The sequence below is a fragment of the Grus americana genome, chromosome 15 (assembly GCF_028858705.1).
Source record: "Grus americana isolate bGruAme1 chromosome 15, bGruAme1.mat, whole genome shotgun sequence".
Lineage (NCBI taxonomy): Eukaryota > Metazoa > Chordata > Aves > Gruiformes > Gruidae > Grus > Grus americana.
This window is the reverse complement of record NC_072866.1, coordinates 3,371,848-3,386,380: the sequence shown is the minus strand read 5'-3', so window position 1 is coordinate 3,386,380 and position 14,533 is coordinate 3,371,848. Positions and strand designations below refer to the sequence as shown.

The 14,533-nt window shown below is 44.4% G+C and overlaps 1 protein-coding gene and 1 long non-coding RNA gene across 2 annotated transcripts in view; one reads left to right on the top strand and one right to left on the bottom strand.

The window, feature by feature from the left end:
• The window catches only part of LOC129213417 (uncharacterized), a 30,259-nt gene that overhangs the window by 5,175 nt on the left and 10,551 nt on the right, over positions 1 to 14,533 (bottom strand). The gene's annotated exons all lie outside the window — the stretch shown is intronic.
• Positions 8,383 to 14,533, top strand: part of GSG1L (GSG1 like) — a 59,852-nt gene continuing 53,701 nt past the window's right edge. Inside the window, exon 1 of the mRNA XM_054843377.1 lies at positions 8,383 to 9,128. Coding sequence (XP_054699352.1) covers positions 8,828 to 9,128 — 301 coding nt within the window. The 5' untranslated portion in view covers positions 8,383 to 8,827. The remainder of the gene's footprint in view (positions 9,129 to 14,533) is intronic.

Below are 14,533 nucleotides of genomic sequence, written 5' to 3'. Positions count from 1 at the left end.
TGGTAAGGGTCTTCGCAGTCCTCTCGCACAGCGGTCTGATCCCAGGTGACACGGGTGCACCACATCGGAGCTGGCCTTGGGTGCAGCCCCTCCAGCCACTGACCCCAGGGGGTTTATCAACCTCCTCTACAAGCAAGCTGAAGGACCTGTGTCTTCATTTGCTTTTGGGACATTAACAGCATTTGAATTTTTTTTATTTATGTGAATCAAGAGCATAAGGCTTATTTAAAGACACAGCAGAGGCTTAAAATAAATGCATTCCACCTGTCAAAAAAGGCTTTAGGAAGAGCAGAGAAATGTTGGCATGGTGAAATAGCAAGGTGACGGATGATAGTACAAGCAATAAGGCAGCCTTCAAAAACTTGAAGTCATGTCCAAATGAGAAAAGAAGGAGGGATCACAATTTATGTCTGATTAAATGTAAACACACAATAAATCAGGATGAAAAGAATTTGAGATACAACTTCCTACAAACATCTAAACTAATAATAGATCCTAGAAATGGGATGCTTGCCAGGAAGTCTACAGGGCCAACAGATGATCACGTATCAAAGGAGGTCTCAGAGAAGTCAGAGCAATAGCTGAAAAACAAACTAAATTTGGAACAATTTGCTTATTGTGAAGGAGTTTATGAAGGTTTCCATGCTGAATCTTTGTGCCTGAAAGCATAGGGTTACCTTTCACAAGTGGATGTGCTTGGTATGTTTTTTCATTAGGAACAAAATGGATAAATTACTCCAATATTCAGCCTGGAGTTCCTGCGTGTGGCTGGGAGATTTGAATACTAGCTGTGGTGCATAGCTCCTCATATAATCCCAGGATAATCAAGGCTGGAAGAGACCTCAGGAGGTCTCTAGTCCAACCTCCTGCTCAGAGCAGGGTCAGCCCTCGCGTCAGACCAGGCTGCTCAGGGCTTTATCCAGTCTGGGCTTGGAAATCTCCAAAACTGGACACTGCACAACCTCTCTCAGCAACCCGTTTACCTTCTTGACTGTCCTCATGGTGAAAAAAATGTCTCCTTAAGTCTGGACAGAAGCATTCTGCATTATACTGGGCATAATACTGAACTCGTCAAGGCCCTCAGTCATTTTGATCTAGGCTTGAAGTTGGCTTGGAGTGGGGTGGGGGTTGGATCCAAAGACCTCCAGACAGCCCTTCCAACCACAAATACTCTACAATTCACATTTGGCAGAACTATTTCAACTGAGTGGTCTACATCTATCTGAAATTATGCAGTCCGTTTTGTGTTATGGGTGTTGTATTAACATATGCAGAATAATAGACTTCTGTGAAACCTGAATGGTTCGAAGACTACCAGCGGAGCACATGGTGGAGAAAATGGGGATCTCTTCAAAGATTCACACAAGCTTAAGAAGCCAAGTGGAGAGGTGAACTGTTCCTTACCTGAGACCTCGCAGGAAAGTGAACACACAGAACTTTTTCCCATTCGAAACTCAGTCAAGGAAGGGGTTAGAAAGAGTGAATATTCATGAATATTTACTGGAAATACAGCCCCAGGTTCCAAGCTGAGCAGGCAGTCCTTATGCTACTGCTGACCTTTTTCCCTCCTGCAACTTCATTCCCATTTAAGTTCCCAGAAGATTTATTGCATTTTTCCTTTGAACAATTGCTCTTTCATTTTGCACCCCTGCTGAGGCCAGAGAGTTCACGTAGTCCAGTGAAAGTGGCCTTTGATACAAACCAGCTGCAGCTCTGCACTTTTTAACATATTCTGGTCTTCAAACCAGCCTCCCACTTTTCAGATGTGCAATCCCTAGCTGTTCACTGCTGTACTTTCATTCCGTTAAGCAGCGTCCTGCTCGTCCTCCAGGTTGCTCATCTATCTCATCCCTCCTGCTGCCATCCAGACAGGCTGATGGCTAACATTTTGCCTCTCTTTGCCAAGTCCTGGCCTTGACTCCCTCTTCTGCCATCTGGTACAACTTCATTGTTAATTTTGACATTGTTCCCATCAGTCTGCTGAGTTTGGTGCTACCTCAAATGTGCTGCAGTTTAAAGGATGCCTCTCACCATCACTGTGTGTCATTATGGGATAGTCTTACCCAGGCCTTCTCGACTTCTCATATTGTCCGCACGGTTTGGCATTTTCTTAGTCACTTCTGCGTAATCATTCATTTTTCTTCCAATGCACTGTGAAATATTGTCCCCTGCTAGGCACAAGCTTCCTGTGCACCAGCCTGTCATCCGCCTGTTGACCTTTTCTCTTCCACTTGGAACAGTTATGCAATTATCTAGCTTTGCCGTGAAAAGATCTCTCCTCTCTGTTTTGCTTTTACTATCGATCTCTTGATTTTTCCTTTTGTCGCTTTGTCTTCTCCTGTCTTCCCAGGGGGAAAGACTTCTGCTCAAATTGAGATTTGGTACCGAAATGTTTAAAATCTGCTTGCTACTTGCGTAAATTTGCTGTGTTCTGTAGCTTCTGTCTCAATGTAGACTGAATGCGGTATTTTGTAAAATTCAGCTTCCAGAGCCTACCGGACTGGCCTGCCTTCCTGTGGCTGCCAAACGTCGCACTCACTGTCAGGATCACTACCCTGCTTCCATTTGTCTCCCAGCCAGCACCACTACTTGGGATCACGAGCGCAGCCTAGGGGCTCTTGATCCATTGGCTCGGAATACGCCTCCAGCGACAGAGTGTATGCTCATTCTCTGCAAGTCATGCGGGTACCATCAAAAAGCCATCCCTGTGCAGAAGTAGCCTCTTCTGCTCTGCTCTGGTAAAGTCTATTTTCCCAAATGTATTTTGTACAGGGTACGATTTCTGCAGAGAATATGCGGAAACGTGAACCCCTGGATACAGACCTTGCTCAGACAAATCAGCCTGGCCACCCCTTTTGGAACTAAAACCTCATTGCCAAATCCTACCGCTTAGAATGCCTGTGCATATGGATGAATCCTAATTATGGGAATAAAATACATGGACATACAAATTAGCAACGTTATTCTTCACATAAATGACACCAAATGCACACAGTTTACTCCTTTGCCAGGCAGAAAGTGAAAACTACAGTCATTTAAACATTCTAGCTTCTGTCCCTAAAAATATATTGAAAAATGTCTTACACACACACAAAAAAAAAAAAAAGGAAGGGCAAGGTGATACCTGAGAGGAGTTAAAAAGCTATTTCAGAGTTTGAGTCTATTCTGAGGAAGAAGTCAAATTTTCATTAAATCCATTTCAAATTCAGTTGCTTTGATTGCAATGTTTCTGAGATCTCTATGATTTCAAAAGATTTCGATCAACTATTATGGCATCAGTGTAACCCTAGCAATGTTTCAAAAAATGGGAGTGATATAAACAAATTCATCTGTAATTATTGGATTAGGCACCTCCAAAGGCACAGTGGGATATGACAACATATAACTTTATATGAATGTGGAAATCAGCTGCCTGGGTTATAAAAAACCATGTTTTTGTAATGGGCCCTTTGACATTTGTCAGCGTCGCTATGTTTGTTGTGGCTGCCTTTGTTTCGGGGCTACTGTTTTGCCAGGTCAAGGAGTCTATGCATATTGAAAGGCTCACAAGCTGCCACCAAGGCAAGGATGCGCAAGAGTGCTGCTTTAATTGTAGCAGCAAAGAACATGAATTCTGCTTCTAGAGTTCTTCTGAAGTGAGCCTGTAACTTCTTGTAATAACTTAAATGTATCTGAGCAAAGTTAGCTTTAACAAAAGTTATGAATATTAATTAAACTTTCACCTTAATCCAATCCAATGGTATGTATCTTGATTGTGAGGAAATAATTCTTGTAACTCCAAGGCAGAAAAATTTCAATTCTGTGTCAAAAATAGGATACCGTTACATTTTGTTCACTCCCAGAATAGGTGGACAGGCGTAAATGGCCTACTGGGAATGGTCCCAGGAATATCTTACTCACTCAGCCATGACCTTTTGGACTGCCTTTTCAGGCAACTTAGCCAGTCAATTCTCCTAGACACGATTTACAACATGACTCAGACCTGTCATTCTTTTCATCCCTCTTCCTCTCCATCAGCTGCTGGAAGAATTAAATGCAGATACCAGATAAATACAAATTTGTTAGCATCCCAGCCCTGTTACAAATATATGGATGACCCAGTTTTTACACAGAGAGCGGTGCTGGATGATTAATCTAACTCCCGGACAGACTGCAAATCAGAGAGCTGCAGAGACCCCTGTTATCGGGAGAAGGAGTGCCTATAGATCTAGTCTTTGAATGGCACGGTCCTGGCGTCCGAGAAAGGATGGGCAACACTGACAACTGATCGAAATACCCAAACCAGTTACTCTGAAGAGGGTAGTTAGGAATGTCTTGTCTACTGACCAGTGACCCTGGGCCAAGGAAATTGTAGCTTTACTTATGGGGAAAGGAGAATCAACAGTTTGTTTTACGGCTTGCTTTCTGTCAAGACAGCTAAAGGTCTTTGCTACACTGGTCAGAAACCATTTTTTTTTTTTTTTGCCTGGTCAGTTTAGGAACAGGAAAAATTTCCTGACCTATCTTCTTGTACTTGACTCAATGCCCACAAGCAAAGTGCATGAAAGACACACTTCAGTCAAAAGTTAAACTGAATTCCAAGATTTCATATGGTATCAATATTCAGCCCACCTTCAAATATACCCTAGCGGGACTGTCCATTTGCTGAAGGCTTAATTTCTGTAAAAAAAAAAAAATCAGTAATGTCCCTCAGCAACATCTCTTAGATCAACAGGACTGTACAGCTCAGCCTGTGGGCTCGGAGTGCTAAGCATCGCTGCTGAACACAGGCTACTTTGGGTCAGAGTTCTGAGAAAAAAGTAAAAATTAGGGTGAAAACAGCAAGAGGTAGCCTAGCTATGAAACGGAAAGAAGACAAACTATGCATAGTTGACTAACACACACGGTCGTGATCTGGGGGAAGTATGTAGCGCATTTCCATCCTAACCCTCTTCTCCAAATACAAAAGTCAGTCTTGTTGAATGACTGAGGTAAGGAAAAATGTGCCATTTTGCTGGACAGAGTGGGGACAGGGGAAGCATATTGGGGACACACCAACAATTCATATTTGCCATGGTAAAAGAACAAGAAAAAGATGAGCTATGCAGATCTCTATGTCAAAGGAGGAAATTTTTGACTAGAAAAGGAGATTTTGAACCATTCTCAAGACAAATGAACTGAACAAGTAGATTCTGTGGCTCTGTGGTGCTGAGGAAAAGCAAAGATGAGCCACCAGGAGGGGTCCAACCCAAGGTGGAAGGAGAAACTGGGAAGCCCAGTCCAGTGACAGCTGAAAAAGACAACACAAACACATGAGGAAGCCCAGGAGGACAGACCTGTAAGAAATGAGAACTTAAAGAAATGCTATAGGATTTTTAAAATATTGATTTAAAACCAGCATGTAAGTCCATGCAGTTGACACTGCTGGTATCAAATTAACAACCAGACTAAGCCCGACATCCCCCCCATCATCACTAGAGGACCCAAAAGTAGGGCTGCTTCTCATTTCAGTGAATGTTGCATCTGCTTCCTACAAGTGAAAAACACAGCTTGATTGAAAGGGCTCCTTTGCACATGCTATCATTATTTTAAATCCTCTGGTCAAATTCTTTTTGTACTTGAGTAAATACCGAGTAATAACAATTTACAGTTATCCTATAAGAAATAGTAAAGGAAAAGGGATTTAGTTACAACTCATGAAGGTAGTTTTTCTCACAACATCAGAGAATAGCTATTGCTGCAAAAAGGATTTTAAAGGTTCTTGTAGCCACAATACGAAACCTACTTCTCTATAGCATTCAAACCCTTCTGCTTTACTATTAAAGATAATACCACATAAATACAACTTAATCCAGGCATCTGAACTGCCTTCTGCAACATACGTATGATCTTTCCATTTTTATACACAACAAATCTGATAAACAGAGATTATATAAAGAGAAATCGCTGGAGCATTACAGCATGAGTATAGCACAGACTAGTTTCCTTCTTTTCAAGTAATCCCAACATATACAGCCAGAGGAGTCTAAGAATTAGAAAAAAACCTCACTTCTGTTAGGAAAAGAAAAAAATCATGTTAGAAAAATTCCCTGACTTTGAGCATACTTTATTTTGTGCTCAGTATTTTTAAATGCTTAAGATTCTAAAAGTTCTGTATCACAAAAGAAACCAAATTTCTGCTTTATTTTGCTTTTCTTTTTTAAATATACTACCATCATCTCTCTTCTCAACATCCCTGTCAGCCCGAAAAACAAGAATAAAGAAGATAAGGAGGAACAGAAATAGAAATATCTGTCAGGATTAGGAGTAAAAACAAAATCTCAGCAGTATTTAGAAGAAAATTATCACAGATAGATAACCAAACTCTCGGATGCCCATCACCCAGGAAGATGGGCATGGAGAGAAACAGTGTGCAGAAGTTGGTATTGGGACCAGAAAACACAAGCCAGAGAGCAGTAGATAGAAAAGATTTGAGAGAAAAGACTGTAAAGACCTGTATTCACACTTGGAAAAGTGTGATGATTCAGATACTGACAGCCACTTGAAAGATAATCCTGAAGAGCGCTAGCTTTCTTGTGAAGGCATTCTGTCATAGTTTAAATTGCATTGTTTATTCCTCTAAGCAGGTAGATAAGCCTGAGAAACACAGGAACATACAAATGCATTTCTAAGTGGAATGTCCTGCAACATAAAAATAATTGAAGGAATAATCCCGTGGTCCTCTGAATAGCTATCATCTGTATTTCATGCATGCAATTAAAACCAACGAAATAATGCTGATTATTTGGCTGCAAGATGAAACGCTGAAAGGACTGGAACACGGAGAGGTGGGGTGCGATTACCACAGGACGAGGAAGACTGTGCACAGAGTTCACTCCATTAAGCACAGGCCACTGGAAAAATCTGGCCCTGAGGAGGTAGTCGTCATCACGTGCAGGCTGGAGCAGGCAAAATGAAGGTCGCTTAGGTAGGGGAGTATCTGCAGTACAAAGCTCTGTCACCAACCTTGCAAAGTTGCCATCACAATTGTTCTCACAGCGTAGCTTTTTCTAGTAACTTTCTAGTTTATTTATAAAACCAAATGGCTAAAGCCAAGTGAGACCGTATAAATAGTGAAATATCTCATGGACAGTTGGAACCAGACATGAAGGACAGGCACCAAGAGAGGTAACAGAGAGTCCTATGGCTACCTGCGAGGGGGCAGCAGGGAGGCAGGAACGGGTCCCTGAAGTCTTGTGTAGTGGCTTGCTAAGGAGAAACACCACCTGGTCTTTCCTGGCTTTCTTCAAGGACCTGGAGAAACCACCACCACATTTCATGTCTGCAGGCAGTAAGGCACAGGATGAGCTCTGCATGTTGAGTCAATGTGCTGACTCAACGGAGTACATGGTGTGAGATGAGAACATGTCCCATCTATCAGCATGAGCCTGTGTGGCTGCATGGTTATTTCCAGGGCTTGCTGGAAACCCACTGCTGGACTGCTCTGAGGCCACAAGCATCCCCATGGCCCTTGCAGGGAGCCCAGACAAGGCTGGAAGGAAACTTCACTCACTCCAAAGCCCAGGAGATATGTGCAACTTCTTCCCTACAGAAAATTGCATTCATCCACTAACGACACAGAACTGTTGTGTGACATATGTGGCCAACCTCAGTGCTTGAATACCAAGGTCTTACAAATTGTACCACCACCACCATCAGGTGCCCTGGTCTTCTCACAGTGCTCAGTATTCACCAGGGAGCTCTGAGCCATGCGGAAAGAGGTCATAAACTCTGCGAGTCAGCCAACCAACAAGACAGGACATACACTTCTCTTTGGAAATGGGATATTATGCAGCAGTCCCTGCTCTCACAGCATTGCCTTCAGGTGACTAAAGGCCAGGGTTTGCTCTAATTAATTCTCTCCACCTGCACAAACCAGGACCTACAAAACGTCCTACAGACCCACTTCAAACAGAACATCTGCATGGGCTATGTCTGGAAATGAAAACCTGAGAAAGGGGATCCACTTGGTATTGTGAAAGACGTGGGTTTTACTCATTACACGCTTTCAAATCTAAATTCCTCAGGGGCTTTGCTGACTGCCAGAGCAAGCCCCTGACGACGGAGAATTACACCGGTACGCTGACAGCAGAATCAGCCCCGTTATACTACTCACTAGCTCAGAGCCAACAAGCTGAAGTACCACTCCATCCCTCCACCTCCTGGACAAATCTCTACTCCCTGGTATATGAAAAATGTATTTCACAGCTCCAAATAACAATTCTTCTTGGGACTAAGATGTGACGCCTCCCCCCCCCCCCCAGCCCAACTCAGCCGTCAGCGCGCTGCAGTGGTCCCCGAGGTCTGCCGAGGACGGTGGTAGCAGGCAGCGGCTGTCCCTGCCGCCTGCCTCCCGCCGAGTTTCTCCTGCCTCATCCTACGGGAGCAGAGGACAGTGAGTCCCGCAGCCTGCAGGTGTCTCCCAGCGGAGGAGGCTGCGGAGCCCCTGGGGATCATGTGTGGTACCCGAGCAGATGTTCACTTGCTCTTGGTGCTCTTTGTGAGACAGACCCTCTCCGATCCCGTCAGCGCGCTGAAGCACACCGACTACGAGAGGACGGCCGCACTCCCGCGCCTGCAGCTGCTCCTTTAACGTACAAAGGCAGGATTTCAAGTGAAGAGAAGAATGGGAGTCTGGCTGCAGCGTTTCCTTCGCTGCTACAACAATAGATTGGAAGAAGCTGAGAGTTTTGATGCCTGGAAAACTGGATTCTGAATCGTGAGAGGCTTTCAATCCCCCCCCTCCCAAATAAAACAAACCCCTTTGACTTCTTCTCTCAGCAGGAGGGGGAGGGAGGGCGGATTTACCATGAAGACAAATCGAAGATGCAGAGCCCTGCTAGCAGTGAGTCTGAATCTGATGGCTCTCCTCTTCTCTACAACAGCTTTTATCACGACCCACTGGTGTGAGGGTACACAGAGGGTCCCCAAGCCGAGCTGTGGGAAAGAGAAGAAGACAAACTGCCTCAACTACAGCGGGAATGAGACTGCAAATGAGACAAACCAGAATGTGGTTCATTACAGCTGGGAGACGGGAGATGACCGCTTCCTTTTCAGGTATTTCCACACTGGGATCTGGTACTCCTGTGAGGAAAATATCAACGCTGCTGGTAAGTATAAAACAACTTCCTTCCAGCTTGTGTTGCTTTGTGTGTGGCTCAGTGTGATAAACACACAGGCAAGCTGTTCTGTGCTGTATCTTAAAGCAGATTCGCCCTGCAGAGAGAGGCAGGATTTTAACAGTTCTTTGTTGAAAAGCAACCTGTTTCCAGCGGGAGCAAGGGCTTGCTTGTTTACCTGCTGGCTGATGCAGGATCTGTGCTCTAAAGCCAGCTGAACCTCTGAGAAGCAATACGTGCCACCCTCACGGGCACTGCAGCCAGAGACTGGTCAGCGCTTCCCTTCTGCCAGCTGCTCCCTGGGGCGCACAAAAGACAGCGGATGGTAGTTGTTAAGGAGGTTCTGACATCTAATTGTAATTGCCCCCGAAATAACCCCTAGGGCAGGGGTCTGAATGACAGGGAAAGCACAAAGGTCACAGTTTTTATCAGGCTGTAACCTAGACTTCATCTTTTCGGGCAGCCGTTAAGTAAATGACCACCCACAAACCCTTCCTGGTGGCTGGATTGTATGTTTATTGAAGCAGAGTAGAGAAATGGCAGTTAAAGGGCACAACTGGGCACAAGAAAGCTCATTTCTGCTCCCCGCTCAGCCATTTACTTGCCGAGAACCACTCGAGAAGACATCTCTCCAGCTTATCAGTGCATTCATTTCCTCTGCTGTACCCTGGCACTTACCAGGAAATAAGACACTGGAAGGTGGATGGAAGGTAGCAGCCATGGGACTGATTTAAGTCTCAACAGATGCAAACCGACAGTCCCTTCTTCCAGAGCTGTCTGGTAGAACTAACATCCAAATTGCTTTTGAAAGAGCTTTTTTCTAGATTATGTGACTGGAAAATAAAGTTTACAAATGCAACACAGTATAAGAGGGACAATGATGGCTCGTGGCTGCTGGCTGCTGTTGCTGAGCTGTTTCCATGCTATCCTGCCATTGCCCAAGGAGTAGACTGGGGAGCTGGTCCTTCACCACTGTTGGAAGAGAGGAACAGTTAATCATCCTATGTGTTGTGTCTCCGAGGACACAACCTCCCTGATAATGGGAAGGTTATGGGCTCTTGGTAAAACTGCTCCGTAAAATGTACTATAAAGTGGAGCAAACTTGTAGAGCAGCTCGCAGTCCCTTTCATCCCAAGGTGCTGTGTATACTCACTGACATTTTTGAGGATAGTGCCTCAAGAACTATTTGATCATTAAAACTCAATTTAATGTATGCAAAGGAAAGTTCGTGAACTCCAGCCTTGGGACTGTCAATAAGCAGCTCCATGCTGAAATGAGTGCACCTAAGTAACCCTCTTGACCTTAGAAGAAAGTGTAGAAAAAAGATGATTTGTCTTACTGACTTGGAAATAAACTTAGGCCACAGCAGCCTGAGTGAGCAGCTTAAGACTCTCCGAATTTTTGAGCATCTAAACTGGGATTGGGATGATCAAGCATGCCCACATTTCTGGCAGATATTGAAAGCTTTCCAAACCAAGATTTATGTGTGAGATAACTTGTAACTGTGTGACTCTAGCCCACTCAGAAAACTGAGTTATCTGTGGGAGAAGAGAAACACAGTGATCTATTCTGTATTGGGTAAACAAAGCTGTGCTGTAGCGGGTGATTTCAGGAGATAGCTGGGAGGCAGCTTTATAAAGTTATGGTGGAAGCAGGGGAGAGAGGGTTGTTCCTCCCCTCCCCACACCGCCACAGCAGCCACATGTGTGTTTCCTCTTGTTTGAATCACTAGCTTGGTGAAAAGTACTCTTCAGTTAGCAGACCAGGAGTAACCAACCTTTAGAAAGAATCCAGCCAGGTCCAGGGATATATTGGCTTAGACAGGCAGCTGCCTTGGTCAGGATTTACCATAGTTTTTTCCGGTAAGGACAGGAATGGTGTAACGGACACATGTCTAAATTTGTCATTGAGAGTGTCAACATAAAATAAGCCGGAAAGGTCTTCATTCAGACTTGCCGGTTTGTCATACCAGACTGTCAGTATGCTGTCATGGCCTTTTGCAGCCTGATTAGTGATCATTTTATCTGAGCTCCAGGGCAGCAAGGCTCCAGCCAGCCCCAGCCCAGCAGCACTGTGGTCATGCTTAGCCATACACCCACAATGCTCAATATATCGGTGAGTAATCAGTCCCTTAGGCTCCTCACACTGCCCACAGCACGCTTACTGACCACAGTCCTGTAGGTATCACAAGTCGTGCAGTCACCATGTTGTTAATAAACACCCTAGGATGGCAGGAGAACGTCACGAAAATACCACTAAGCAGACAAACGGTGTTTTAAATTAGTCAAAAGCACTAGCTTGAATGCACTCCACACCTTCAATAACACCTTTCTTAAAGCTTTACCGACAGGATACTGAACATGACTGCAACAACAGCCTTCCTCCAGGTAAAGTCCTTTCAGTAGCCACTCCATAGCCTCAGACCTCTGTCAGCAGAACACATGGCCACAGCCTACGGTCAGCACTGTTCCTACAGCTCCTGACCCATCCCTGATTCCTCACTGCTGATGTTTGAAGCTAAGCAACACGAATCCCACCAGGAACACATGAATGCAAATAACACTCTCCGTGGTTGAGATGCTGTCAAAATGCTCCAGAGACTCCTAACCTTCCCATGCTTCAGCTAGCCACCAGACTTTTGATTGCTCTCTCCCTACAGTCACAGTACTGTCAAAACTTTCTGCTCGCTGCACTGGTGCAGGTGCAACACAGCAGATCTTGTCGCGCAGACGCAACAGGACCAGTTCCCAGGCTGAGACTGCAAGGGACAGGATTGCAGGGCTTCCAGCTGGCTGGAGGGGCTGGCACTCAGTCACACCTTGAAATGACATTTAGGCTGCAATCGAACAAAATTTTTGAGTGTCTTCTCCCACAGTTTCTCTGAAATGTCCATTCAGTTTCCAGAGGTAGAGGTGCAAAAAGCACGCCATGCACTCTCTGTACACAGATTAGTGAAGCGGGCCTTCATCTTGTTGCAGGTTTCTAGTTTTCACTGACATCTCTAACAGAGATTGAATGCTGTGATTATATCTGAAATAATTTGTGAATCTAGAGTTTGTTTTTATCCAGTATGTCTAGCACGGCTAAAGAATCTGAAAAGCATTTAGCACTTGAGAAATATAATTGTGAATCCCCTCTGGGAATAGAGGGACTGGAGCATATATATTTCACTGGTGGGTGAGTCCTGTAATTATTTAGCACAATTTCTGAGTCAAAAGTATGCTGAATCCCAGCCTACCAAAAAGAGGAGGAAGGCTCTCTTTTTCAGAGTGGGTTCAAAGCTTTGGATCCCACATGGGTGGCGGTACCTCCTGGAAGAGCAATGCACCCCATCTCCAGAAGGGGATGAAGCTAAAGCATACCTGTGAGCTCTGCGCTCACGCTGGTCACGAGTCCTGTTCTGTGCTCACACGCTGCACAGGGCGCTTGGTGCCTCCTCCTGGGCCATGAATTCCTTGGCTATGGCCAGGTGTCCTAGAGCTGAACTCTCTATCATTTCATTTCTTTTTGAATATGACTTTGAGTGCATATCTTATTTCACACCTGTAGTCTAGGTCTGTGCTTGTACACAAGTACCTCACAAGATACTAGACAAATGATGTGCTAATAGCAACAGTGCTAAACTAGCTGGTAGATTCTCTGACTCAAGAACACACATGCCATGAAAAAATTAACGCATGAAGTAAGTAAGGTGGCATACCTTATCCTAACAGGTAGATAGAAGCAATAAGTTAGCCAATTTTGCTCAATATTGTATTTGCTTTGATTTTAATAGAAAGAACCATGATCTCAGATCTCGTTTTAGTTGCTAATGAACAGACAACCTCAGAAATCTCAGACAATCCACATTCAGAGGGAAAAGCAGCTGCCTAGGTGCCTTTTAATGTATTGTCCCATTAAATAAACAACAAGCCTTTCCACGGTGCTCACCACGCTCCATAGAAGTCAGGGAGATCAGGAATGGGTATGCATAGGCTTGTTCTGCATTCTTGGAATGGGATTTTGAGGGGTCTGTAGCTCTTTGTACCCTCTGTAGCACATATTCCTTAGCACTCTTTAAGGAGTAAATGGTAGAGTGGAACTTACATGGTATGTAAGGATGCATCAGAATGGGCCATAAATACAGATGTTAAATGTACATTTGAGAAGGAGCCAGAGAACAAGACGGGTGTATCCTGTAGAAACAAATAAATCTGTAACATACAGAGGCAAGAACTTGCCATACACATTCTCAGACCCAGAGCGGTACTGCATCACCCTTCTCCCCTGCCACCGTGTGATAATAAGCGTACGTGATTCACCGTAGGCAGCTGTCCAGAGAGAGGGACCAGGGAGAAGCACCTTGTGGGTATATAATTAAAAGCAGGAGGAATTGGGAATTCTTGCTGGATTATGAGAAATATAATATAATTGGCATGACTGAAACCTGGTGGGTTTAGTCGCATGACTGGAATGTAAAAATTGCTAGTTATAAATTGTTTAGGAAGGAAAGAGTGGTAAAAGAAATTGAGGAGGTAGAGCTCTATATTAAAGATAAAATTTCCAGCGATAGAGAAACTGAACCCAGGGGGCCTGGATAATCTCCATCTGAGGATGTTGAAATAATTGGCACATGAAAATGCAGGTTTAGTAGCAAGAATCTCCATATTACTGCATTCAAAGAAGACTGGAAAATAATGATACAGGCCACTTGACCCAGCAACCTTAGGACAGTTTTCAGGGAAAGCACTCGGTACATGGCAACAAATGGGTTTTGTCAAAGGTTGGGTTATGTTAAAGGTAAATCTTTTAACAAGATGAAGCACTTCTTAGACAAGGGGGTAATGCATTAGACCCAGTCTCTATGGATTTACCAAAAAAACCCCCATTTGATGGAATGTCCCACTGCAAATTCTTTACAGAAGAACTACAGAGAGTGGAGAGAATGGTAACAACACAGTGATAGATGTAGACATGCTTCCACACTGGGGAATGCTAAACAGCCTGAGCCTCTTCAGACTGGAGTGAAGGCACACCGTACAGAGAACTGTGATATTGGTGGGGATCAACAGGGAATGACAGAGATCAGACGAGAAATATCATCGACAGCTTCCTTGATTTAAGAACAATAAGGCATAGCAGACAAAAAGAAACACTCCTTCCTGCAGAGCTCCCTTCCAGGGAATGTTGTGAAGGCCAAAACTGGGGATTGCATGGATCCAGGGAGGAAACATCCATTCATGTTACTAACATGATGATTTGAGAGCAACCTCTGACCAGGAAGTCCCTGAACTACTGATGCGGTACTGCTATCACAAGGGCGGCACATGAGCAGAATCACCCTACATCCACCCCTTTGTTCTTCCCTACATATCTATTATTGGATGACAATACAATAATAGTAAAGTAGGTAGACC